General features: G+C 35.6%; 1 protein-coding gene across 11 annotated transcripts in view; it reads right to left on the reverse strand.

Moving 5' to 3' along the window:
* Positions 1-17,937: 17,937 nt before the first annotated feature.
* LOC127865075 (membrane-associated guanylate kinase, WW and PDZ domain-containing protein 3-like) overlaps positions 17,938-27,955 on the reverse strand; it is a 165,735-nt gene continuing 155,717 nt past the window's right edge. For all 11 annotated transcript variants that reach the window (XM_052404956.1, XM_052404958.1, XM_052404957.1 and 8 more), the window contains 4 exons: positions 25,776-25,886; positions 24,811-24,966; positions 24,247-24,385; positions 17,938-22,228 (listed from right to left, as the gene is read on the reverse strand). In XM_052404956.1, coding sequence (XP_052260916.1) covers positions 22,062-22,228; positions 24,247-24,385; positions 24,811-24,966; positions 25,776-25,886 — 573 coding nt within the window. In that variant the 3' untranslated portion in view covers positions 17,938-22,061. The remainder of the gene's footprint in view (positions 22,229-24,246; positions 24,386-24,810; positions 24,967-25,775; positions 25,887-27,955) is intronic.

Genomic DNA, 27,955 nt, shown 5'->3' on the forward strand with positions numbered 1-27,955 from the left:
TTCCAGAGTTATGGGACTTTGTTCGTCAAAATTTCGTGATTTCATTGAATGTCCTACTGTAGCTCAAATATCCTTCGATGGATTTTTTTCAAATTTCAACACAATCTTAATATTGATAAACCCTGATCCCCTTTCGTTTTTGACGGAATTCTGAATTGTCGTTCCAGAGTTATGGGACTTTGTTCGTCAAAATTTCGTTATTTCATTGAATGTCCTACCGTAGCCGTCCGTCCGTCCGTCCGTCTGTTAATGTCGTACGCTACGTCAAATATCCTTTGACAGATTTTCTTCAAATTTTAACACAATCTTAATATTGATAAACCCTGATCCCCTTTCGTTTTTGACGGAATTCTGAATTGTCGTTCCAGAGTTATGGGACTTTGTTCGTCAAAATTTCGTGATTTCATTGAATGTCCTACTGTAGCTCAAATATCCTTCGATGGATTTTTTTTTTTTTTTTTTTAGTATCCCTGAAAAATTGAACAAGGTGAGCTTTTTTCTATTCCGATTGTACACTACCACTTACCCATCTACATTTCTCTTTTATTATTGGTCAAAATATCTATAACAGGTTTACTTCAACTCCATATCCTCTAAAGAAATGCATACATATACTCAAAAAAAGATATGGTATGAATGTCAAGGAGACGGCGCTCCATGCTCATGTACTTATAAAATAAACCATGTATTCAAATACAAATAAACTGAAGTAAAAAAATGATTCAAAGGGTTATTTATTACCTTACTACTTCATTGGCGAACGACGGGCGTATCATGCGCTCATGGCGCAGCTCCTCAGTTTGAACTAAATATATGACTTCATATTCTTCATAACTCTTTAAGTAAAGATTTTATTTGAAAAAAAATTATGAGCTATTGTCATCACCTTGGCGTCGGCGTCTGCGTCGGCGTCTGCGTTGGAGTCCCTTCACCTTTAAAAAGAAAATAGATGAGCGGTCTGCACCCGCAAGGCGGTGCTCTTGTTTCACTCAGCAATCTTAGCACTAGAGTATATAAATGTGACGATAAAATGAAAAAAAATTATCACATGACATTACATGTGTCAACAGAGACCAATAGTTCATCAGGGCCAGGGGAAACTCCTTGTTTTGTCGCATTCTTTATTAATTCTTTTCTAAGCTGATACAATAGCTGTTATTGGGTCATATGAGGTAAAAGTCAGAGCTTTTCAGAGAAGTATAGAAGACCAACAAGTAAATATGCAATACCAGTTGTGATGCTAAGTTGTTGTTTACATTAAATTATTTCAAGTAAGTGTATTCATACTTCTACCAATTCAAGTAGACCTTGTCACTGTTATGACAAATAACATGAGCACACAAGTAGTAACATGAAGCAAGTTGTAACAATAAAAATAAGGGGAACTTTTGAACAATTTTTTAAGAAAATCCAAATAAGATTAAGAATATGACCCCTGGGAGTACCCTTATTATTCTTAAGAGTCGTGACTTGATAAAACTCATAAGAGTTCGTATATAGGGCCAATACAAAATGTTCCATACCAATTAATATAACACATTTGTATGTTTTAGTTTCAGAGACGTTTAGTTATGCTAAAAATAAATATGGTAGCAATAATATTACAATATATTAATAATGGTACGGAAATTGTTAGTGGAAAACAGGCCAAAACTTTTTTTTTAATTTTCATGAAGGACAATACAAATTGCAAATGAACTTCTTCATATCATAAGGAACAATGCCTGCAAGGTTTTGTCCATTCTAAGTTAAACTAGAAATGGCGCAGCAGAGACCGACACGTATCCCCACGCCGCATGTTTGACCCAAGGGCGCCCCAGGGTTGGAATACTTGAGATTGACCGTATTGTCATAAGAGAAGTTCAGTATCAATTAGAAGTGAAGCGGTGTAGAAATGAACAAATTATAGTAAAAGTCAATTTTGGGTGGGCGTGGCCTATGTGGGCGGTGCGCCCCAGGTTTGGTAATGGGGCCATGCATAGTTGAGATTCACTGTATTGTCATAAGAGAGTTTCAGTATCAATTTGAAGTAAATCGGTGTAGAAATGAAGAAATTATAGTAAAAGTCAATTTTGGGTGGGCGTGGCCTATGTGGACGGGACGCCCCAGTGTTGGTAATGGGGCCATGCATAGTTGAGATTAACTGTATTGTCATAAGAGAGGTTCAGTATCAATTTGAAGTGAATCCGTGTAGAAATGAAGAAATTATAGTAAAAGGCAATTTGGGTGGGCGTGGCCTATGTGAGCGGAGCGCCCCAGGGTTGGTAATGGGGCCATGCATAGCTGAGATCTACCGTATTGTCATAAGAGAGGTACAGTATCAATTTGAAATTAATCGGTGTTGAAATGAAGAATTATAGTCAAAGGCAATTTTGGGTGGGCATGGCCTATGTGGGTGGGGCGCCTCAGGGTTGGTAATGGGGCCATGCATAGTTGAGATTAACTGTATTGTCATAAGAGAGGTTCAGTATCAATTTAAAGACAATCGGTGTAGAAATGAAGAAATTTTAGTAAAATAACCTAAAAAAATGAGTAAAAATCTCTGACCCGGCCCCACCCCAACCCCCATAACTTTTCACCCAGAGGTCAGATCAATATTCCAAAAAGTGCAGGGTTGCACATATGCTTATAGCTACCATGTGTGTAAGTTTCAAGGTTCTAGTGCTTAAAGTGTAGGAGGAGATAGTGGCCAGGACGGACGGAAGACAGAGATAACCACAATATTCCCACTTTTTATCCGAAAAGCGTGGGGATAAAAAAGGGGGATAACTTTTTGCCTTTTTAACATAGCATGATATAAATTGCAAATGTACAACTTTGTATCATAAAGAAGAATCCCTGTGAGTTTAATTATTGTAAACTGTTTAGCAAGGAAGGACAACTGCAGACAGTGTAATGTCTGCAGTAAGACAGACAGACTTATCAATGGACATTCAGACTACCAAAGAGAATACAGTATACCCCATTTAATTTGTACTGCAGGGGTGGAGTGGGGAGTATAATATATCATTCCCAATTTAAGGTAAACAAGCAGTCATTTAATTGATATCCTCCACCAAATTAATTTTGTTTATGGATTGGTGCAAATCCCTTGATATACGGCATATTAGAACAAAATTAATTAAGTGTATAGTAATTGTTTTTATGCATGACTGTTTTCCTCATTGATATTTGTAAACCCATGAAGTTTCATGTTTATATCTTGTAGTGTATCCAAGATATAGCCCTAAAAGGTTACATCATACGAAAAACCACAAAGGGCTATAACTCTAATTTAAGACAATATAGTGTTATGGTTCTTGTGCATTGCATTAAAATTTTCTTCCCATTGATTTCTACACTCCCATGAAGTTTCATGTTGAAATTTTGTATTGATTGAGATATAGCTCTAAAAAATCATATCATTAAAAACAATAGTGAAGGGTTATGGTTCTTAAGCATGGCTCTTTTCCTCTTTGAAATCAATACACCCATTTAGTTTCATGTTGAAGTCTTGTATGGTATATGAGATATAGCCCTGATTTGTAACATCATACAAAAAACAAAGGGCAGTAACTTTTATTTTAGAAAGTGTAGGGTTATGGTTCTTGTGCATACATATCTCCTCATTGATATCTATCCAACTGTGAAGTCTCATGTTGATTTCTTATATACTTTCTGAGATATTGCCCTGAAAAGTTATGTGACCGACGGACTGATGGACCGATGTACACTGCCAATTCTGTATCCCTCCACTTTTGGTGGGGGATAAAAATATATAAAATACATGTATTAGGCATAGGACATCAAAAGTGCCAAATAGCAAAAATTTAAGCCCTGATCATTTCCTCACCCACCTCCTCCAGCTCCACCCATTTCTCTTGTACTTCCAGCCAAGTCCACAGCACTGCCTCAATGGTCTGCAGTCATTTCTTCCACTTAACGACTTAATCAAAGAAAATGCCCGCGGCAGTGTTGCCCTGCATGGCATGGAGTGTCACCTGGTGACCTTCCAGGTCCTAAAAGATGGGATCTGTGTAGGCCAGAAGCACATGGTGACCAGTTTCCTGTAAAGTCGGCATTGTGGGTAAATAATGTTAAGTAGGTTTTGTGGGCATGAAAGTGATTGACTCATTAAAATTTGTTCTGGGAAAACTAGGCTTAATGCATGTGTGTCAAGTGTCAGCGCAGCCTGTGCAGTTTGCAAGTTTATTAATACAATGTTTATTTTTATATATATTTAAAATCCATGATTCCAACTGGCTAAATTATACCGGAGGAATGCAACGCAAGTTTGGTCAGTATACAATAAGAATACTACATACACTAGCCTAATTCTCAAACCATTATGGCTATATGTTCTTATTATTACAATGATGAATGATAATGCATGCTACAAAAAAGCGGACTATAAAATGAAACTTGTGGTACAAAATACAAACAATGACCTATAATTTAAGACTGAATGATTGCTGTTACACTACACTGTAATATAAAAAAAAAAACACATACAAGATGTACAATATAATTATCTACAAATGAACATGTATGTTTTATCAACTTATCATTCAAAGGTGCCCCTTTATGAATGTGAGTTTTAGATAGAACACTTTTAAACACAATTATGGCAGTAATTACACTTTTAAAATCAGTCATTGCTTGTCATGAAAGTGTGACACAATATCCATGTTCTGAGCAGTAAATTTTATTATCTGAATGAACAAAACAGAAACCGGGTTAATATGCTAATAATTATATTTGTATATAATAGAATACTCAAACAATTAAATTAATAATCTATAAGTTGCACATTTGCTGCAATTTTTTGTTTGTTTTTTACCAAAGAGTGATGTGTTTGTTACCAAAATAATTAGTCAAAATCAATTGGGTTAATACATTTAAAAGAAGTAAATGGGTTTCTGTTGCTTCTTTCTAAATAAAGGTCAACATATATATATTATAATCAATACATGTTTGTTCACACACACAAAATACTAATTTATGATTAAGGAAGAAGTACCATATAATTAACAGAAAAATAAATATAAATACAAAATAGGTAGGGGAAGTCAGAAACTGCATACAAATCTTTGTGATTAATTACATGCAGTAAAGCTTCGGTCTTGAATGGATGTTATAATCATAATAAGGAACATATAAACATGTAAGACCAAGATTAAGCAGCTCTCAGAGGGTCATTCTCTTTAGTGTGGTATTGTCTATCTGCATACCTCTCCTGTGACCTTCACAAGCTGCTTCCAGTGGGGGGTTCTCATGGCAGGGTTACTGAGGTCATCAATCAGGGGCAGACAAGCCTGAAACAGTGACTTGTGTGTTTGATACTAAAATAAGATGTTTGACGAGCAGTATACATTTATTTGAAGACATCATATTCCATGTATCATTGGGTCTCAATCAAGGGCAGATTCACCAGCATGGCTTGCAGAGCATTTCACAATTTTAGTCAGATGATGAAACACGAGGGCCATGGGTCCTAAGGAGCTCACCTGAGATCAAAAGAAACTAGAATGTTCTGACATAGTCCGAGCTGATTCATGAAGATTGGAACAAAAAGGTGACTTCAAGAGTATTAATGTTTGTTATTTATTTCACCTAGTGACCTAGTTTTGAGCTCACATGACCCGGTTTCAATCTCAGCCAATATCTAATTGGGACAAATGTTCTGACCAAGTTTTATGCAGATTGTCCAATAAATAAGGCTAATAAAGCATCAACAAGTTTTCACTTTAGCCATATAAGAAAAATTGCCCCGGCCACCGGCAGCCATATTTTTTCAACAAACCAGAAGAATGATCTAACTCAACCTAGAAGTCAATATAACAAGTGCTCTCACTAACTTTTGTTTCAATTGCACTAAAAATGTGATGTCTAGAGTTTTAACAATGTTTCACCAAAGCCATATAAGGAAAAATAGCTGCCAAGATTTTTGACAAATATAACTATTTTACAACTCAGCCAAGCTATCATTACAACAGATTTTCTTACCAAGTTTCATAAAGAATTGACCCTTAATGTGGCTTCTAGATTGTTAATAAGGTTTTAATAAAGCCATATCAGGAAAACTGCCCCCTCCCCTAGTCGGCAATGTTTTTCAACCAACCAGAACCTAGATATTACTCTCCCTAGATATTATTGGGACACATGTTCAGTCCAAATTCCATGAAAATTGGACAATAAATGTTGCCTCTCTAGAGTATTATCAAGGTAAATATTGACGACCAACGACGGACAAAAGGCGATCACAAAAGCTAATCATGACTAGTTGTGCTCAGGTGAGCTAAAAAGAAAATAACTTAAATATTCCCCATATAGCCCTCTATCATGGTCTTTGTGATCATCATGTCAGGTGACTAACCAACAATTTCCATTATACTGTCAAAGCGGAAAAATTGTTGCCAGCGCTGTCTTCGGACAGCTGAGGATGATTTTTCACGGCATGTTTATAATGCAGGGTTTAACGCATGCTCAAGATAATTGATTTATGGTTTAAACTGCACTTACGATTCAGAATATAATTACTTGATAACCGTTCAAACAACCTTTAAGTGTCACACTCAAGGATTTAAGCAACATTTGGATATTAAAGCTGGGTTTAAACTACAGATAAGCTGTAAAATACATTTTAAAACCACAAATTGCTACAATACAGGTTTGAACTGCACTTGAGATTTACAATACAGGGTTTAAACCTCATATTTGGTATAGCTGAAACCAAATATATTTTAACAGCACATAAATCATAATCTTCACGCTTACTTGGCATTTCCATTATTATCTATGGAGTACAGTAAAGGATTAATATATGATATTCTGGGTAAAAAAACTCTGCTGAGCTGCAGGCTTTTATGATTACTACAAAATATTAAATTGTGTATATATCAATAATATTGTTAAATTTAATTATTGAGGCCATATAATTTACCTTTTAAAACTGCTATGGATGTATAGAGATATACATTAGAAATGTGCAAGTAACCTACCAGTATTGTGTAGTAGAGTTAATTATACAGTTGTTTATATTGCCTCGCCATATTTTATTGTTCGAAGGGAAGTAAAAAAAAAATTTAACCTGTGAGCCCCCATTAAATTTAACTGCAAAAAGAAAATAGTTCTGGTTATCCTTTACACACAGTTACATTTTACGCACTGCATGATAATTAAATTATTTGCACCTGCACTACCTGTAGAATTTTGTGTACAATTTTTAAATCAAACGGTTGTACACTTTTTGCCATATCATGTTGTTCAGGTGCACCAGTGGTATAAATGATGAAATGATGTCTTATATAAATAAAAAATATTTGGTTGGTATATATTTCATAAATTGTACCCATTTGATTTTGGAATTTCAAATATTTCGATTTAATTTTTAAGTACGGTTTCATTGTTCAAAGACATTTCTTAATAAAACCAATGTATTTGTTTTCTCAAGTCTACTAATTGATTGTGTGAAATAATAAATGTTTCATTTCATTTTCTGGAAATAAAATAATAACAGAATGACTTTGACATTTGTTCTAGTGCCCCTAATTTTGAAAGGGGTCATCTACTGTCCAAAGCCAATGCCCATGGGAAGTATAAAGCCAATCGGTCGATTCGTTGACAAGTTATTGATCAGAAGCGCTTTTCCCACTTATTGTGCCAGTGACCATGACCTAGTGACCCCAATTTCAATAGAAGTCATCTACTGTCCAAGGCCAATGCATATGAGAAGTATCAAGCCAATCAGTGAATTAGTTGATGAGTTATTGAGAGGAATTTTTTTCACACCTATTGTGTCACAGTGACCTTGACCTTTGACTTAGTGACCCCAATTTTTAGAGTGGTCATCTACTGTCCAAGGCCAATTCACATGGGAAGTATCATGTCAATCGCCGAATCAGTTGACGAGTTATTGATCGGAAACGTTTTTACTCTTAATGTGTAACAGTGACCTTGACCTTTGACCTAGTGATGTCAATTTCTATAGGGGTAATCTACGGTCAAAGGCTAATACACATGTGAAGTATCAAGCCAATCGGTCTATTGGTTGAAGAGTACTTGATCAGAAACGATTTTCACACTAAGTGTGATAGTGACCTTGACCTTTGACCTAGTGACCCCAATTTCAATCTTCTGTCCAAGGCCAATGCACATGTGAAGTATAAAGCCAATCAGTCAATTGGTTGACTAGTTATTGATTTGGAAACAATTTTCACACAAGTGTGATTGTAACCTTGACCTTTGACCTAGTGACCTCAATTTCAATAGGGGAAATCTACTGTCCAAAGCCAATGTACATGTGAAGTATCAAGCCGATTGTTCAATACTTTGACGAGTTATTGATCAGAAAGGATTTTCCCACGAAGTGTAATAGTGACCTTGACCTTAGAACTAGTGATCCCAATTTCAACAGGGGTTATCTACTGTCCAAGGTCAAGGCACATGTGAAGTAACAAGCCAATCGGTCAATTTGTTGACGAGTTATTGAACGGAAACGATTTTCACACTTACTGTGATAGTGACCTTGACCTTTGACCTAGTGATCCCAATTTCATTAAGGGTCATCTACTGTCCAAGGCCAAGGCCGATTCCAGCCAGAACATTTAGTACAGGAATGTTCCCGGGGCGCTTGACTCATATGTTTTAATTTCACTTCCATTCTTCTTTTGGTTTTCTGTTTTGTATCTATAGGTTTATGACCAGCAATATGTAATAATGTAAAATAAGCTGCGAAAACTCCGCATTACATCCCGTACTGCGTGTGATGCAGCTAAGAACTGCACAGAAAGACATTCGCTATCCTTGATCTCATTCATTGAACTCTTTACCTTTCACAAACTCCAACCACAATCAACGCCGTATATCTTTTTTAAAGATATTTCTTGTCTTTAGTAGATTACTTTGCCACCACTGAAGCTCATTTATACTTTCATTACTCATTACCACCTTGCTATCAAAATTCAGTGTTTGTCTCAAACCTAATAAATTATTTCTTTCCAGTTGTCTGTAATGTAATGGGTCCTCTAGAAAGCTTTAATAACTGACCATATCAAAGAAGCCAAATCTCTGATAATAACAAACTTGTTGTCAATTAAGCTTTTGATATTTGCAATATATTATTAATTTATCCTCTGTCAGGAATATTTTAAATTCAGCTGTGTCAATAATAAAACCAAACAAGAGATTGTCAAGCAATATTGTCCCCTACCGGTGAAACTCCACCATTGTCAGATTTTTTTGGATTTTTAAAAAATATATTTGTTGCCATAGCAACCAGAATTCTTGACGTAGGAACAAAATGAAATGACATGCATCTCCATATTGCCATCTATCCATGTTTTAAGTTTCATGAAAAAATATTAACAACTTTGAAAGTTATTGCAGGATCCAGAAAAGTGTGACAGACAGACTGACTGACAGACTGACTGACTGACTGACTGACTGACTGACGGAGTGCAAACCATAAGTCCCCTCTGGTGGGACAATTATACTAATCTTTGCACAGGTTTCATAACAGACTTCTTTAAATTAACCAAAAAACCTAGCTTTTCTATGGTATTCTTGGTAACTATTGTATCTTCCTTACAAATAAATCTATTTTATTCATAATAATGGAATCATCAATATAATAAGAACATCTTAATATGTTCCTAAGTCTCAATCATGCAAGTCTTTGTAAAAATTAATGGAGCAGATTTCAAGCAAAATGGAAGGCATACAAACTGTTACAGTTTAGTATTCCATTGGAACTTAATGTACTTTTGAAAGTCTTTGTGAATTGGAATCGAAAAAACAGCATCTTACAAGTCAATAGAGGTCAAGTTATAATTTTCCTGCAAAAGTACTACTTTTTGCTTAAAATGGTAATAATGTAAACATTTATTTAAATACTTCAAATTGATCACAGGATCAAACTTTCCATTGGGTTTGTGTACTATAAATAGTTATTTTACCTCTTGATCTGCAATTTGCTAGTGTTCTTTTCCAAATTGAATTTCTTCAGGAATTTCAAATTGGTATGGGTCTGTGTCAAAATGAATACAGTATTCAGAAACTGCATGAAGAACCCATTGATCTTGTGTTATTATAATTTCTCCAAGTATTAAGTTATCTTTAAGACCACCAACTTTTACATACCTTTACATGCATGTCAACATCTACTCTTTTTGGTGTGTATTTGGAGGTGTTGCAACCACTGTATTGGCAGATCTCTTGAAACCTCTGCCAAATGGACGACTACCAGGTCTATACTGGCTCCTGTATGGGTACGGCTGCTATCTGTTTAGGTACGTATACTTAAAACCAGCCTGAACATAACCTCCTCTGAAACACCTCTTCTAGAGGATCCACCAGGTCCTGTACCTGTCACAAACATTTCATTTCTCCCAACATGGAAAACTGAGTCACATTCTTTTATCATTTTAGCAACTTCATCGCCGAACATGTTATTTGTAATCTGTGGAGAAATCTTACATAATGGATAGTATTTCGTTTAAAAACTGGCCTAATCATGTATATCTTCTAATTGAAAGGTTAAATTTTACCTGTAAGTGCATCACGCAGTAGAAATTTTGCTTCTGGATTTGCCATTATTTGCTGTTTTAAGACGGATGATAGGTGTCATACCTGAAGCTATAAGGTTTTGACATTGCTTATACAATACTTCTGTCTTGTGTCTGAGTATGTTTTTTAAGAATTTTCCCACATTTCATTGTTTACCAATGGAGGACATGCCATCTCACAATTATCAGCATCTGAGTACTTAGCAATTAAAGAATCAGTTTTGCACTGTGTTGTACACGCTACATTAATGATGGTGATATTGTTTTTCCTTTTTCTGGGGCTTTAAGACGGGGCAATTACCAACTGTCACATTCAGCCTCATCATCATCTACAAACAGTGCACTAAACATGTCAATTGTATTATTATTTCTTTGTTTTATTGGTACATCGTCAGAGTCTGAATTCTGATCAGCATCAACTTCAATAGTAATTCTTGGTAAAATTTTCAAGAAAATTTCCAAAGACTGATGAAATATTATCATCATCTGCAAACTGCGGTTCATTAAGAATACCAAGCATGTCTCTCAAATTTTTAATATCAGTTTGACAAATCAAATGGAGGTGTCTCCTTAACATTAACTTGTTGCAAAAATTCATTGTGATTTTTATCTGTTTGTTTTACTTTTCACACATTATCCTTTGAAGTGATTTTTTCTTTAGTACTTTGTACAACTGGTTTAATTTATTTCTCATTTACAATCAATGTTTAATCATCTCAGAGAATCTGTAAAATGAAACCTCAGACTTGTCTGGGTGTAACAAGATTTTGTATTGTTTGGAGCTCATTTTTAATTTAAAACTTAAATAAACAAGAGTTCCGCGATTGGAGACATATGCCCCCCCCCCTAAACAGGGCTTCAAATTTCAACTAATGACCCCGATTTCAATAGGGGTAATCTACTGTCCAAGGCCATTGCAGATATGAAGAATCAAGCGAATCAATAAATGTGTTGACAAGTTATCTATCGGAAACGATTTTAACACTTTATCTGACAGTGACCTTTGACCTAGTGAGCCAAATTTCAAAAGGGTCATCTACTTTCCATGTCCCCATGTCCAATGCACATTGGAAGTATCAAGCCAATCATACAATTGGTTGATGAGTTATTGATTGGAATTTTTTTTTTAACACTCAATGGGACAGTGATCTTTGACCTAGTGACCCTAATTTTAATAGGGGCCATCTACTGTCCAAGGCCAATGCACATGGAAAGTATCACGCCAATCAGTCAATTTGTTGATAAGTTTTTGATCAGAAACAATGTTCACACTTATTGTTACAGTGACCTTGACCATTAACCTAGTGACCCCAATTTCAATAGGGGTCATCTACTGTTCAAGGCCAATATACCTGTGAAGTATCAAGCAAATTGGTTTATTCCTAGACGACTTACAAATAATGATTTTCATACTTTTGTGACAGTGACCCTTACCTTTTACCTTGTGACCCCAAATTTTATGGGGTCATAAAATGTCCAAGGCCAATGCACGTGTGAAGTATCAAGCCAATCTGTCAATTCGTTGACGAGTTATTGATCTAACTGGTCTACCAACAGACAGATTACAGACAGACCTACATCCAGCAAAGCAATATACACCCTCTTCTTTAAAGGGGGGGGGGGCATACAAAACAAAAGAACTATAAAATCGATGAAATAAAACATCAAGTTATCAAGCTGGGAAAGCGTCTTAAGTGAGCTCCAAATAATAACTTCACAAATTTCTTCCAATAAATACTTGTTCACTGTTCGAACACAAGAAAAAAAAGAAACATGTGCACCTTTATAGCGGTGTACTCAATTGTGCATTATTGCAGGTAGACTTGAATCATTCTTTATACAGATCATTAATTGATTATTTCAAATGACGCGAACATAATGCTATTGTATACATGTGCAGCCCAAGGCATTTATGATAAATAATGTGGCTATGCGTGGTACAGTTTTTCTGTAACCTTTTATGTTATTGCAATATTGTTTGTTAAAAAATGGGTTTTTCATACTCTTAACTTTTTAATATTTAAATGACTCCCAAACACATATGAATAAAAAACATGCAATTCATTGAAAAAGTAAAAATTTAGTATTTTCGTGTAATTAACATCGTAACCAGGGTAACATATTTATAACCAATGATCATTCCATCGAAAGATTGTCATATACACACAACATAGTTCAATATGCATGCAGATTATGCATGTATTTATAATTTCACACCTGTTTTAGTATCTAAAGGTATTACTTCTGTTTATCATAAAAACAAGAGATGTGTTTGTCAGAAACACAATGCCCCCTATTGCCCCGCTTTGAAGCCATATATTTGACCTTTGACCTTGAAGGATGACCCTGACCTTCCACCACTCAAAATGTGCAGCTTGGTGAGATACACATGAATGCCAAATATCAAGTTGCTATCTTCAATATTGCAAAAGTTATGACCAAGGTTTCAGTTTTTGTTGAAGTTTTGGGACACACACAGATACCAACACCAAAGCACACACGCCCACGCACGCACACACACACACGCACACATACGTACATTCGCATTCAATTGAGGACATCGGTCAAACTACTGTCAAATGAGTACACATATTACAAATGCATTTACAGCAACCAAACTTTGAGATGATGATGAAGTCTGCGAACTCATTTGCACGTTTTCTTAACTGAAAATTCCACTGGTTATGAGTCGGATATTAAACCGCCAACTTGAGACGTGACATATACACTGCGCCAAATAGAGACAAAGTTACACACCTTCAACTAAGAACAAATACACAGGCCAAATCGGGACAAAATACATGCACACATTCAATTGAGATTCTAATCACCTTAATGAGGACGATTATACACAACTTTAAAGATGACGATTGCTAGCTGTTAAATAAAGACGATTATAAATATCAAAGTCCAAATGGAAGATGTAAGTTCATTAATTCGAGACATATTAGTAGAAATGTTAGCTTGTCTTCAGTCGCCGCTGTGTAAACTTGTATCCGTCTCCAAACGAATTTTCATGATATATATTAAATACATTTACAAGGCTGATTTTACAATAGCTAGAAAACGACTCAATCTGGTAAGATGTGGCATAATTATACTCATAGCATATGCACAACACTGCATGAAGCCCGCTCGTGATCACACATTGACAATGTTACTCATGTCATATTAAGCAATATAAAATAACTTCAATATGTTCTACTTGTTATGTTGCATCTTTGTCTCAGTCGGGTTAATAAATAGTCTGCCATTTAAACTGTGGCACCTGATTATTATCTTCAGTGCTTAGATTTGGTGACATTTTTGTATTAAAACGACATAATTAATTCCTGTTTTTATTATGACCAAATCAAGTTCAAGCGAACATACATTCAGTGTATTGATCCCATGGCGTCTCTTTTCGTTTCAAAGTTATTTGCATTACTACACTAATTGCTGTGAAGTTTAACATATTCTAAGCCAGGGTTTCGATGTTTGAAAGTGTCCAATTATAAACAAGTGGCGTTACCATCCTGATATTTGAATCAAGACCAAAACAAAGAAAATATGGGGAGTTTCTTACTCATTCTGGCTTCAGCTTTGATGTCAATGTGACACCTTTGTAAAGTGTTTTTTGTAAAATCTGTTTTTTTCCTTAACCCATCGGAATAACGTTTTGAATCTTGGAACACTTTGTTAACCATCAAAGCGCCATGCGTATGAAAGAGAACACACAAATCTACCAACCATTCTTGCTAAGTATACTTATTTACAAAGTCATTTGGGATACAGGTTTATAAAGCTTTTAACTTCTATAATTTAATAAATCGATGGCGTCTAACGTGTTTAGAAAATGTAACGATGCTTCTAGCTTGTAATGACTAGCGATAGTCATTGCATTTTGAAAACAGAATGGACATAGATATAGTTCAATTATGATATATAGATAATTAGGTACAGATTAGGTAGAGCTAAATATCTTACACACTAAATAAAGTAATTATGTATTCTGTATTAAGCCAATCCCTTTTAAAGTTCCGAAATTATGCTCCAGCTAAGAAAACTTAATTCACGTCCAGGCCATTTATTGCAAACTGTACTCCTCTTCGTGTTTCTCTTATTGTATGGTTGTTTAAACCAAATCCCGGCTTTAAATTTGAAGTTATGTTCCAAACAACAATATTCAATGAAAGTTAAAAAACCTGCACCAGTACATTGCACGTTCTCTTAATGCCGTCCATTGTAATGTGACGGTTCGATAAAATTCATTTAATAATTTTTAAGTTTTTTTCTGAGCAAAGTTGTTTTGCACGAACAGACGAAATGGCAACATAACTTTATCCAATAAGCCATTCATCTGGCGATTAACATCATTGTAGGTAAGACATAATGCTGGATTTCCTCCTATAACTTTGTCAGTAAATGTATATAATTACTAGTATTATATAAGAGCACCGCCTTGCGGGTGCAGACCGCTCATCTATTTTTCTTTTTAAAGGTGTAGGGACCAATCTCAATTTCAATCACAAAGGAGGGAGGAGTGGAGTGAAGAGGGGTGTATAGTGTGGGGGTGTGGTCATTAATTACATTATCTTACAAAAATGCAAAAAAAATGCAAAAAAAATATTTATTTTTTTTGGGGGGGGGGGATTCTTGGGCTGGATGGTTGGACGGTATTTCAAAAATAAAAATAAATATTTGTGTTTTTTAACCATGTGTGGAAAAAACAAGAGATGTGTTTGTCAGAAACACAATGCCCCGTATTGTGCCACTTTGAAAAAAAAGTAGTTTTTTTTTTACCTTACACCTTGAAGGATGACCTTGACCTTGAACTTCCACCACTCAAAAATTGCAGCTTTATGAGAACGCCGCTTTGAAATAAAAAATTTACCTTTGACCTTGAAGCATGACCTTGACCTTGAAGGATGACTTTGACCTTGAACTTCAACCACTAAAAATGTGCAGCTTCATGATAACGCCGCTTTGAATTTTTTTTTACCTTTGACCTTGAAGGATGACCTTGACCTTGAAGAATGACCTTGACATTGAACTTCCACCACTCAAAATGTGCAGCTTCATGAGAAAGCCGCTTTGAATTAAAAAATAATAATTTTGACCTTGATGGATGACCTTGACCTTGAAGGATGACCTTGAACTTCCACCGCTCAAAATGTGCAGCTTCATGAGAACACCGCTTTGAATTTTTTTATTTTTTTTTACCTTGAAGGATGATCTTGACCTTGAACTTCCACCACTCAAAATTTGCAGCTTCGCCGCTTTGAATTTTTTTCATATTTTTTTTTAACCTTTGACCTTGAAAGATGATCTGGACCTTGAAGGATGACCTTGAACTTCCACCACTCAAAATGTGCAGCTTCATGATAATGCCGCTTTGATTTTTTTTTTACCTTTGACCTTGAAGGATGACCTTGACCTTGAAGAATGACCTTGACCTTCCCCCACTCAAAATGTGCAGCTTCATGAGAAGGCTGCTTTGAATTTATTATGTTACCTTTGACCTTGAAGGATGACCTTGACCTTGAAGAATGACCTTGACCTTGAACTTCCACCACTCAAAATGTGCAGCTTCACGAGAACGCCACTTTGAAATTTTTATATTTTCTTTTACCTTGAAGGATGACCTTGACCTTCACCTTTCAATACTCAAAATGTTCAGCTTCATGAGATACACATGCATGCCAAATATCAAGTTGCTATCTTCAAAAGTGAAAAAGTTATGACCAATGTTAAAGTTTTCGGACGGACAGACACCATAAATATGACATTTGACCCTTGAAGGATGACCTTGACCTTTCACCACTCAAAATGTGCAGCTCCATGAGATACACATGCATGCCAAATATCAAGTTGCTATCTTCAAAAGTGAAAAAGTTATGGCCATTGTTAAATTTTTTTTCGGACGGACAGACTGACTGACATACTGACGGACAGTTCAACTGCTATATGACACCCTACGGGTGGCATAAAAAATTTTGGGGTGGGGGGTGGGGGTATAGTAGTGAGGGTGTGGTGGTCATTTATTAGATGATCTTTAATTAAAAAAAATAATGGGGGGGATTGAGGGGGGATTCGGGGTGGGGGGGGGGGATTCGGGGGGCGTGGGGGATGGTTTGGGTGGAGTCTATTGTGGTATGTCAGGAAGAGTTGTTTTGTCAAAGTATCAATCAAATCTAATCATAAATAAAGAAGTTATGGCAATTTTAGCAAAATTTAATAATTTGACCTTGAGAGTCAAGGTCATTCAAAGGTCAAGGTAAATTCAACTTGCCAGGTACAGTACCCTCATGATAGCATGAAAGTATTTGAAGTTTAAAAGCAATAGCCTTGATACTTTAGAAGTAAAGTGGATCTAAACACAAAATGTAACCATATATTCAAAGTTACTAAGTCAAAAAAGGGCCATAATTCTGTAAAAATGACAACCAGAGTTATGCAACTTGTCCTTTACTGTCCCCTTCTGATAGTTTGCGAATGTTCCAAGTATGAAAGCAATATCTATGATACTTTAGGGGTAAAGTGGACCAAAACACAAAACTTAACCAAATTTTCAAGTATAAAGGGCCCATAATTCCGTAAAAATGCCAGTCAGAGTTACATAACTTTGCCTGCCCAGTCCCCTTATGATACTTAGTAAGTGTTGCAAGTATGAAAAGAATAGCTTGGATACTTATGGAATAAAGTGGTCCTTAACATAAAACTTAACCAAATTTTCAATTTTCTAAGCATAAAAAGGGCACATAATTCTGTCAAATTGCCTGCCCAGTCCCCTCATGATAGTTAGGAAGAGCATCAAGTTTAAATGCAATAGCAGACCCTGAGGCTCAGGTGATGACAATAGCTCATTTTGTATTTTTCAAAAAAATAGATGAGCTAAAAACAAGTGCAGAAGGGCAATACACATACAGGATTTTTTTTGGGTTGTTGGGGAAGGGGCCTTTAGCCCTTATGTGGGGGAAATTTTACGCGAGATTTTCCACTTTGGGGAAAAGTTGCGCGCGTGGGAATTTTCGCGGCGTTCCCCTTTTTGGGGGATTTGTTTACTTACTCTCTCATTATAACAATACATTTGTACATGTTTGCACTATATTCATTGTTTTTTTCATAATTTATTACGTTTTGCAAGATTAAATTGAAATAGAATTGATATATTATAATCATGAGACACATCTTTCTATTAAAAAAAAAAAAAAAAAAATATATTTTTTTTATGGGGAATTTTTGGTTTTTGGTTCTGAAAGGGGAAAAAACCAGCCTAGTTTGGTGTGGGAAGACGCCGATATTCGGCGTCTGTTATATAAGGTAAAAAAAAACCTGACATAGTTACACCAGAACAAAGTCAAAACACAGGGCCTTGGAATTAGTGGACGAAAAAAAACCACAAAGCCAGGACAATTGTTCTGCTATATATATTCTCTGTACAAAACGATGTATTACAACAATATACACGGCTGGTTGGCACAGTCCAAATAGGCATCTGCATCTTCCGTCATAGCGCATCAATGAAAAGGTAAGCTAGGAATATGAACAGGATTTGCATTCATATTTCAGACAATAAAACATAATGAGACTTGTTTGAGATCAGAATGACTATGAGCATGAAACAATGATGAAAGAACAAATAAGGAACAGATTTTTCACTAATATTAGCACCTTAAACTTACTAAATTGCTTTCTTGTAATGAAATTGTATTAATTCTTAACAGAAACTAATTTTAAAGATGTTTAAATTTTGAAGAATAATTGTGTTCCAGTATTACGAATGTCTGAATGACTTGAGAAGACCCAGATGCCTATGGGTAGACAGTCAACCACATACAACCAAGTTATGTTTCAGTTTCGTGTGTTACACTTATGTTACAGAGCATATGTTACAGTATGTCAACCTATGTTACATAATGGTGGGAGATGTAAATGACGAGTACATGTACACAATCATTGAACTCAATGCTGCAAAGGATATATACAGTGGTTATGTGTTGGGCATAAAAATGATAACTAAAAGTAACGTGTGTGTAATACAAAAATAAAAGCTACATAATTCTATAACATATTCATGGGTATTTTGTTTCTAATTTTTAATGATTTTGAAAATTAGACAATTGGTCGGGAAGCTTTTCACTAATATTTGGACATACAGGACAATAACTTACATAAGTGAAGTATAATACACATGCCCACATGTCGAGTTAAAACAATTGCACAAACTTTAGATATAATTTTTACATGATATGAGAAAAACACAAAACCAGTTCACTCTAATTAATAAATAAGCTACAAATGTGCATCAAATACCAGAGAAGAAGTTTTCTATGTAAACCCTTGTCACAAGTGTTCTCTCCTACCACTGTTAGTGTGGTCACTGATCAAGATTATCCACAACCTTTGTTCCAGACAACAAGCGATACAACCATAATATGAATCTCTTAACATAATCGAAACCCTTCAAATACTGATAGACATTGTCAACCTAAACGTAAATGATATGCTGAGTAAAAAAAGAAAGGAAAAGAAAATAAGAACATACTGGTCATGTACGTAATTCTGGCCACTTTTGGGACTATTTAAGAAAAATCTTTAGTGTTAAGCAACTGGTTGAAACTAAACTTCACATATATAATCCTGGGTTCAAAACTCACCTAGCATGAAAATTTAAATAGAATTAGATCGGTGAATGTTACTTAATGAACAGAAAATGATGACATGTAAACTATCCATTTTCGTAGGTTAAATGTACCTAAAAAATAGGCCACTTTTCAGTTTGATCTGCAGATAAAATTACAAAGCAATATCTTTAGACAAATGTCCTCAATTTCAGAGTATTAATCAATGTTTATACTATTAAAATTTTTGACTTGAAATTTAAAATAAATGCGAAATTATTATACCAGTTACTCCCCCTACCTATTTTAATAAATATAAACAATGGGGAGCTGCTAATTTATAAAAAAAATACTTGTTTTTAATGGGTTTAATCAATTTTTTCAAACATAGCTAAAAAAGTAAACACATTTTGTTTAAAAAGTTTACTTCAGTGTTGATTATTAGTAAACGCGTATATATAATATTTAAACATGTAATATAGTAATATTCTTATCAAGGGAGGTAATTCATACATCAAAAATTTATATTTAGGTTCTGATTTGTATGTTTTGAATATAATTTTTTGTACAAATAATTGGTAAAATTTTAATTTAAGTTTATTAGATAAAATTAAAATAATTTTATCAAATATATTTGTTTCTTATATGAATATAATTGTTGCAACTAATAATGACATCACTTTCCCCATGAGCCAAATATTTCCTGCTATATTTGTGACATTTAAGATCATGAAAATGATTTTACACAGGTGGCCTATTTTTTACGTACAGGCCGGAATTACATACATGACCAGTATACAATGAATGACAAAATAATGGACAAACATAGGGAAAAGGCTCAACTTAACATAGCATTGCACAGTTTCTATTTTTGCTGCCAACAAAGATACAAATTCAAATTACTTGCTTGTCTTTTCACAATGCTGATTGCAAAACAATATCAAATGTTTAAACAGGAATAAATTGATTTGTATACTGAGAAATGGTTTAATGTCTACTTATTCAACTCTTGAAGACAATAAATATTAATATCATGTTAAACATTTTCTGTTGAAATACCATTGGAGAATACTGTTGGATTTGGAAGTTTTAACATTATTAGCCTAATGTCTTGAAATTTAAATCTCTGATGTCAAATCGCAGACTTTGCAGAAGAAAACAATTCTGCTAATTTTAATAAAACACTTAAAAGGCAACAAATTAATACTCAAGACATAGAGTAATAAAAGCTCCTTTTGCTATATTTAGACATCTAACCCACCATGTTCATAAAGAATGGAATGTATTGTCTTGCAAGTTAAGAGCACTTGGCATTCGTTTGTATTTTGATTTCTGTTCCTCTGAAACATGATCAGAAAGCTGTAACACAGGTCTAAGTCAAGCAAATAAACTTCAACTTACTATTCAAGGATCACCAGCAGCAAAAATGTATAGCTTCTTGATTCCTTATAAGATAAAAGGGATTTGTTCTAAACATTGTAAAGTATTGAATCACTTATTTTTCCGGCCAAGAGACCTTAGGCGCTCACCTGAGATTCAAGGAACTAAACTTTGAGCAGGTAGCATACACAAGATATCACAATAGAATTTCTTCAGGACAAAAATCATAAAGATTGGGCAATAAACGTGCCCTCTAAAATGTTCATAAGCTTTTTCTTTAATTTGACCATGTGACCTACTTTTTTACTCCACACTTCACACTTTCAAACTCAAACGAGAAATAATTGGGACAAATGTTCATGAAGATTGGGCAATAAATATGGCACTTGCCTGTTAACAAGGAAATGATTGATGAATCATGACTAACGACGGACAAAGGAAATCAAAAAAGATCACCACAAGCCTGTTGTGTTCATGTAGGCTACAAAATGGTTGCAAAACATGATGCACTCCTAAATATTCAGCGAATAAACTTGTAAAGGCACTAGCACTAGTCTCCAGCAACTTTGGCAACTCATGCAATGTCATACAATTGGAGGATAAATACATTAAAATACAATATTGAAATACTTAATTCAAAGCATGGCTTACAGTTTAAGATAGTTAAAACATTTTAAAACAACCTGAAGGGTACTGGCATTGATTAAGGATAAGTAACACAGATATGCTCATGTTAATTACATTTGTACACACACGTACATGTAAAACATAGGCATTCATATCACATTATTTTGTGCATATGCAAACAAGATTAACATATAAAAAATTACTATATTCTTTTGGTCTCATTAAATCTACATGTTCTATAATAACTTCTCTTAACTGCAATGTAATTTTGCACAGAAATCGCTCAATAATTTGACATTTTCCAGCATTAGCCCAGAATTTGAAAGATTTGTTAAACAATATATGCAAAATGTAAATTCCTTATGTGTTAATTTCCTTATAAGTGATCAATTAATATCACATAGCTAACATAAATTGTTCTTACAATATAATATCAAATCGGACATCACAGAGTACATAATTGTTGTTTTGTATTCTAAACACTACTTGTACTTAACATGAATGCTACACAATGCTACATCAGTTTCATTTCATGTGCGAGTCATCTAACATCCACTGGCACCTCTCCTGTACCAATATGTGTTATATTGGTCTGCAATAATCTACGGCAGTTCTCTTTCCCTTTCCCCAACCATACAAGCATCCCCTAGCTCACCAGCTCCTTGCAGTATAAGGAGACTGGTGGTTGGCACTGGAAGTGTTCAGAAGTGTCCACATTAACAACATGTTACCAATGAGACACACTCTGTCAGGAAGGTCATTCATATGACGTCGACTCAGTTGGCAACATGGCATATGAAGCCTTCAATGATGTTCTGTGGAAACCTGATAGAATACTGCCTGGCTGCTGCAAATTTTCTCCACTTGAGAATGGTACATATAATTTATTAACCCACTCATTTTACAGTCAGTTGTTCAGGTAAGTTCTGTTGGGAGCATGATTGTAATACACATGTTCATCCCTGCTATCAAAGTTGATATTGCGTCGCCCAAGATATGGTGAACTCTGACCTATGGGGCCGTTAGTAAGAGGCCCTGCTGGGGGATATCTTGTCCCTGGGGAGGGGGAGGGCTCTGAAACGAATCACATTACAGACATACTTAAGTAATACATTGGGATAAAACCACGTGATTATTTTCCTCTGCATGAAAATTGAACTTGTGTATATTAAGATAATTGGATGTTAACCCAAATGTATTCTGTATCAAAAATTAAATTAATACGCAGAAGATACAACATAAATATAGTCTGTATCAAATATTAAATAAATACAAAGAAGATACAACATAAACATATTCTGTATCAAATATTAAATAAAAACAAAGAAGATACAACACAAACGTATTCTGTATCAAATACTAAATAAATACAAAGAAGATACAACACAATCATATTCTGTATCAAATATTAAATAAATACAAAGAAGATACAACACAAACGTATTCTATATCAAACATTAAATAAATACAAACATTATGCTTCTCTTCATACACGCAGATGTCTAGTCAAAATTGATTCATTGGCCCATTTGAAGTCTACGTCCAAAAGTATGTCAAACTCAAGATACAAATGAGGTAAGGTGATGTGAGTGTGTCTAATGTTTAATAGAACAAGGGCTGTTTGTAAAACATGCATGCCCCCCATATGGGCTGTCAGTTGTAGTGGAATCCATTGTGTGAATACGTTTTTTGTCACTGTGACCTTGACCTTTGACCTAGTGACCTGAAAATCAATAGGGGTCACATGCCAGTCATGATCAATGTACCTATGAAGTTTCATGATCAAGGACTAATTATTCTTGAGTTATCATCCCGAAACCATTTTACTGTTTCGAGTCACTGTGACCTTGACCTTTGACCTAGTGACCTGAAAATTGATACGGGTCATCTGCCAGTCATGATCAATGTACCTATTAAGTTTCATGATCCTAGGTATAAGCATTCTTGAGTTATCATCCGGAAACCATTTTACTGTTTCGAGTCACTGTGACCTTTACCTTTGACCTAGTGACCTGAAAATCAATAGGGGTCATCTGCCAGTCATGATCAATGTACCTATGAAGTTTCATGATCCTAGGCCTAAGCGTTCTTGAGTTATCATCCGGAAACCATCTGGTGAACGGACCGACAGACCGACGGACCGACATGAGCAAAACAATATACGCCCTCTTCTTCGAAGGGAGGCATAAATATAAAACCTGCTCAGTTAGTAGTAGTGATGTTAACCATTTCCACATTTCCAAGCAAAGTAAAAATGGCTATGCGCAAACAGCATAAAACCAGAACAGCCTGCAAGCAACTCGCAGTCTCTTCAGGTTTTATGCTGTTTGCTTCTCATCAGTATCTCAGGGTTGGAAATGAAGCCTTAAAAACATGCATCAAGTAAGAAAGGCCTTTAATTAAATTTAAATCTATGGGACAAAAAATGTGTGAAAATACGTATCTAAGTGGAAAAGGGTGAAAAACGTATTAAAGTGGTAAAGGGTAAAATATATATCTAAGTGGTAAAGGGTAAAATATGTATCTAAGTGGTAAAGGGTTAAACAAGCTGTCAATTTGGGTTAACTAAGAAGGTTGACCTATCCTAGTCCAAAAGAAGATCAATGTCCTGGTCAAAATTGATGTTATACAAAACATGTCATTTTTGCTTAATCTCATATTGACAGATGTCAGAAGGAATGACCAGCCAATCATTACATGCCAACTGGTATTAGTTGATACTGGGGACGTTAACAAGTATATCAAAACAATTAATGTATGATGTCCAAAAATACCATCACTTAATGAACTGTTAAAACAAGAGCTGTGTTTGTGAAACACAATGCCCCCTCCATATATTTGACCATTGACCTTGAAGGATGACCTTGACCATTCACCACTCAAAATGTGCAGCTCCATGAGATACGCATGCATGCCGAATATCAAGTTGCTATCTTCAATATTGCAAAAGTTATGACCAAGGTTAAAGATTTGGGACAGAATGACAAACAAACAGGCCAAAAACAATATACCCCCAATGATTCGATCCGGGGGCATAAAAAAATCAAGAAAGAATAGAACCTACAATCAAACACATTTTCAATTAAACTCACCAAAGCTGGGTGGTGGTTTTCCCGTTCTCCGGACGACCAAGTGCAGGTTAGGCCCACCATTCTGTATGATGTCGATAGCCTCAGAGTGGGTCATACTGTCAGTGGTGTACCCATTGATCTTCAACAACTGGTCCCCTACCTGCATATACAGCATAGAAGTTAGAGGGAGGCAATATTAGGTCACTGACTCGTACTTAGCACTGTTGTTCAGTTATAAGACATTAACTGTCTATCATATAAACATGAATGATTGTTTTTATATAGCTATGAGATTGCAAGGTAAAGTTATTGCACTTTGGAGATTTTTTATATATGTACATAATAATCTCACAAGCATACACATATATTGCGTTTGATATGTTTCAGCTGTTGAAATGATGTTATCAAGATCTGCAAATAATATGACACTTTATAAAAGTTCTATATGAATACATGGCAACAGTCCGATGAAGCTAAAAAAAATACCAAGACACAATAAACAAAATGACAACATTACCTGTAAAAGAAAAACAACAGTGCAACAACTAGCTGGCTAGGTTAATTCAGACAATTCATTTCATATACCCTCAGTCTTTTATCCAGATCTGCCGCCCCTCCCTCTGCAATTCGGAGCACGAACAGGGGCATGTTGTTGAACTCCTGTCCACCCCTTATGGAGAAGCCAAACCCCCGGTGACCCCTGTTAAGATCTACCAAGTAGATCTGGTCCTCCAGGATTTCCTGGTAAATGGAGGAAGATCATATGAGTTATCTTAAATTATTAAACAAGAGCACCGCATAACGGGTGCCGCGCTCAGCTGCGGGTGCAGTTTTGAATAAATGAAAGCTTGTCAGATTTTGTTTGTTTGTTTATTTTTTAGAGGTCACAGTGACCTTGACCTTTGACCTAGTGACCCAAAAATGGGTGTGGCATGGATAACTCATCAAGGTGCAGCTACATATTAAGTTTCAAAGTTGTAGATTGAAGCACTTTGATTTAAGAGCCAATGTTCAAAACCTTAACAAAATGTCAAGGTTTTAGTGGACGGCGGACGATGAGTTGGCTATGACAATACCTCGGGGTTTTCTCTGAAAACAGCCGAGCTAAAAATCAAGGATCACACAAAGGCACTGGGTGTAGATAACAAGGGCAAAGGAGGAAAGCCAGCGTGGTGTGTGGACACATTCTAAGATTTTGCCATACACACAGGGAAGAGACTAGCATTTTTAATTAAGTTGCAGAAGTGCAGTTTATCCATCAAGTAATTTCAAAAGACTGCAATCATATTGGATAAGTGGAATAGAACTGTAAAGTGGAAATGATGTTCATGAAGTGAATATGATTTTTATATTGACTATAATCTTTGATAATCTTAATAATATTTTACCAGCTTTTTAACCTCAGTGGAAAGGAAAAGATTACAAGGGAAAAATAAAATAGTGAAATCCATTTAAGGGGAAAACTGCAAGATCTCAAAGAGTGCTTCGGAAGGGATAAACAAATCTTATGGCAATTGAAGGCAATAATACAAAGTACTACTTGACTGTACCTGATTGCGGTTGACGTCCTTTGGTGGGGGTGGGGGTGGGAACTTGAAGCCCCGGTCTGAGTCATTCAGGGTTGGCAGGGCCATCACGTTCACCATGGAGCTCTGGGATCCCTAGCAACACAGGAGAGGTCAAGGGTAACATACTTCACCATATTACAATCATGATAAGTCTGATTTGTGTGCATAGCAATAAATCTATAAGTTAGAACAACTGACGGCAGCAGTAGACAAAAGCTGTTTGTAAAAAGAGATAAGCCAACCTTTAGCTTTACAGAAATCTATTTAACATTTAGTTTGGAAAACAATCTGATGAGAACAACTAAAAGAAGGCTATTGTCAAGCAATATGGTCCCCTACCGGCTCCACCATTGTCAGAAATTCCACCATTTTCAGATTTTTTTTTTGGTTGCCATAGCAACCACAATTTTTGACCTAGGAATAAAATGAAATGACGTGTATAATGTCCATACTGCAATCTATCCATGTTGAAAAACATGAAAAACTTGAGCTTTGTAACAGACATGACGTATACCCCCACATGCCGCATTGACACAGACTATTTTGCAAGCTGTCTTCACAAAACAAGAGAATCTAAATGGTGATTTTTAAGAATTATTATGCCATTATTATTTATGGCCATTTTGACCTTTGAACTCTTGAATTCTTTCGCATGACACGCTGTCCAATGACTGTGAACAAAATTAATGTACAAAGTCATTTTAAAATCTCACAATGAATGACATAGTATGACCTTGACCTTGAAAATATCGACGTAATTCTTTTGCATGACACATTGTCCAATGACTGTGAAAAAATGTACCAAGAAATTTTTAAATCTCACAATGAATGACATAGTTATGGCCCGGACAGGATCACTTACGGCCATTTTTGACCTTTGAACTCACAGTGTGACCTTGACCTTGGAGATATTGCATAATTCTTTCGCGTGACACACCATCCAAAAATGGTGAACAAATGTGCCAAATGATTTTAAAATCTCACAATGAATGACATAGCTTTGGCCCAGACAAGCTCATTTATGGCCATTTTTGACCTTTGAACTCAAAGTTTGACCTTGACCTTTGAGATATCAACGTAATTCTTTCGCGCAACACACCGGCCAATGATGCTGAACAATGTGCCAAATGATTTAAAAATCTCACAATGAACAACATTGTTATGGACCAGACAAGCTCATTTATGGCCATTTTTGACCTTTGAACTTAAAGTGTGACCTTGACCTTGGATATATCAGTGTAATTCTTTTGCGCGACACACTGTCCAATAATGGTGAGCAAATGTGCCAAATGATTTTAAAATCTCACAATGAATGACATAATTATTGCCCGGACAAGCTCATTTATGGCCATTTTTGATGTTTGAACTCAAAGTGTGACCTTGACCTTGGAGATATCAACGTAATTCTTTCGCGTGACATACCGTCCAATGATGGTGAACAAATTTTCCAAATCATTTTAAAATCTCACAATAAATGATAAAGTTATGGCCCGGACATGCATTTGACCTTTCTTTGAACTCAAAGTGTGACCTTGACCTTGGAGATATCGACGAAATTCTTTCGCGCGACACACTGTCCACTGATGGTGAACAAATTTGCCAAATGATTTTTAAATCTCACAATAAATGATAGTTATGGCCCGGACATGCATTTGACCTTTGAACTCCAAGTGTGACCTTCACCTTTGAGATGTTTCTTTATTTTTTCACACGACACACCGTCCCATGATGGTGAACAAATGTACCAAGTTATTTTAAAATCTAACGATAAATGACATGGTTATGGTCCGGACAAACTTTCGGTTTAAAACACACTAAGTGACCCTGTGACCTAGTTTTTGACACGGCATGACCCATATTTAAACTTGACCTATACATCATCTAGATACAACTTGTGACCAAGTTTGGTGAAGATCGGATGAAATTTCGGAACAGACAAACAGGACCCACCGACCGACAAAGTGACTCCTATATAGCCCCCATTACCAATGGTAATGTGGGTATAAATATTAAGAACTTTTAAAGTTATCGCAGGATCCAGAAAAGTGTGACGGACTGACAGACAGACAGACTGACAGACAGAGTGCAAACCATAAGTCCCCTCAGGTGAAACCGGTAGGGGACAATAAGCAAACCAATGTCACAAAAGGGGCATAATTCAT

This window comes from Dreissena polymorpha, chromosome 1 (assembly GCF_020536995.1).
Source record: "Dreissena polymorpha isolate Duluth1 chromosome 1, UMN_Dpol_1.0, whole genome shotgun sequence".
NCBI lineage: Eukaryota > Metazoa > Mollusca > Bivalvia > Myida > Dreissenidae > Dreissena > Dreissena polymorpha.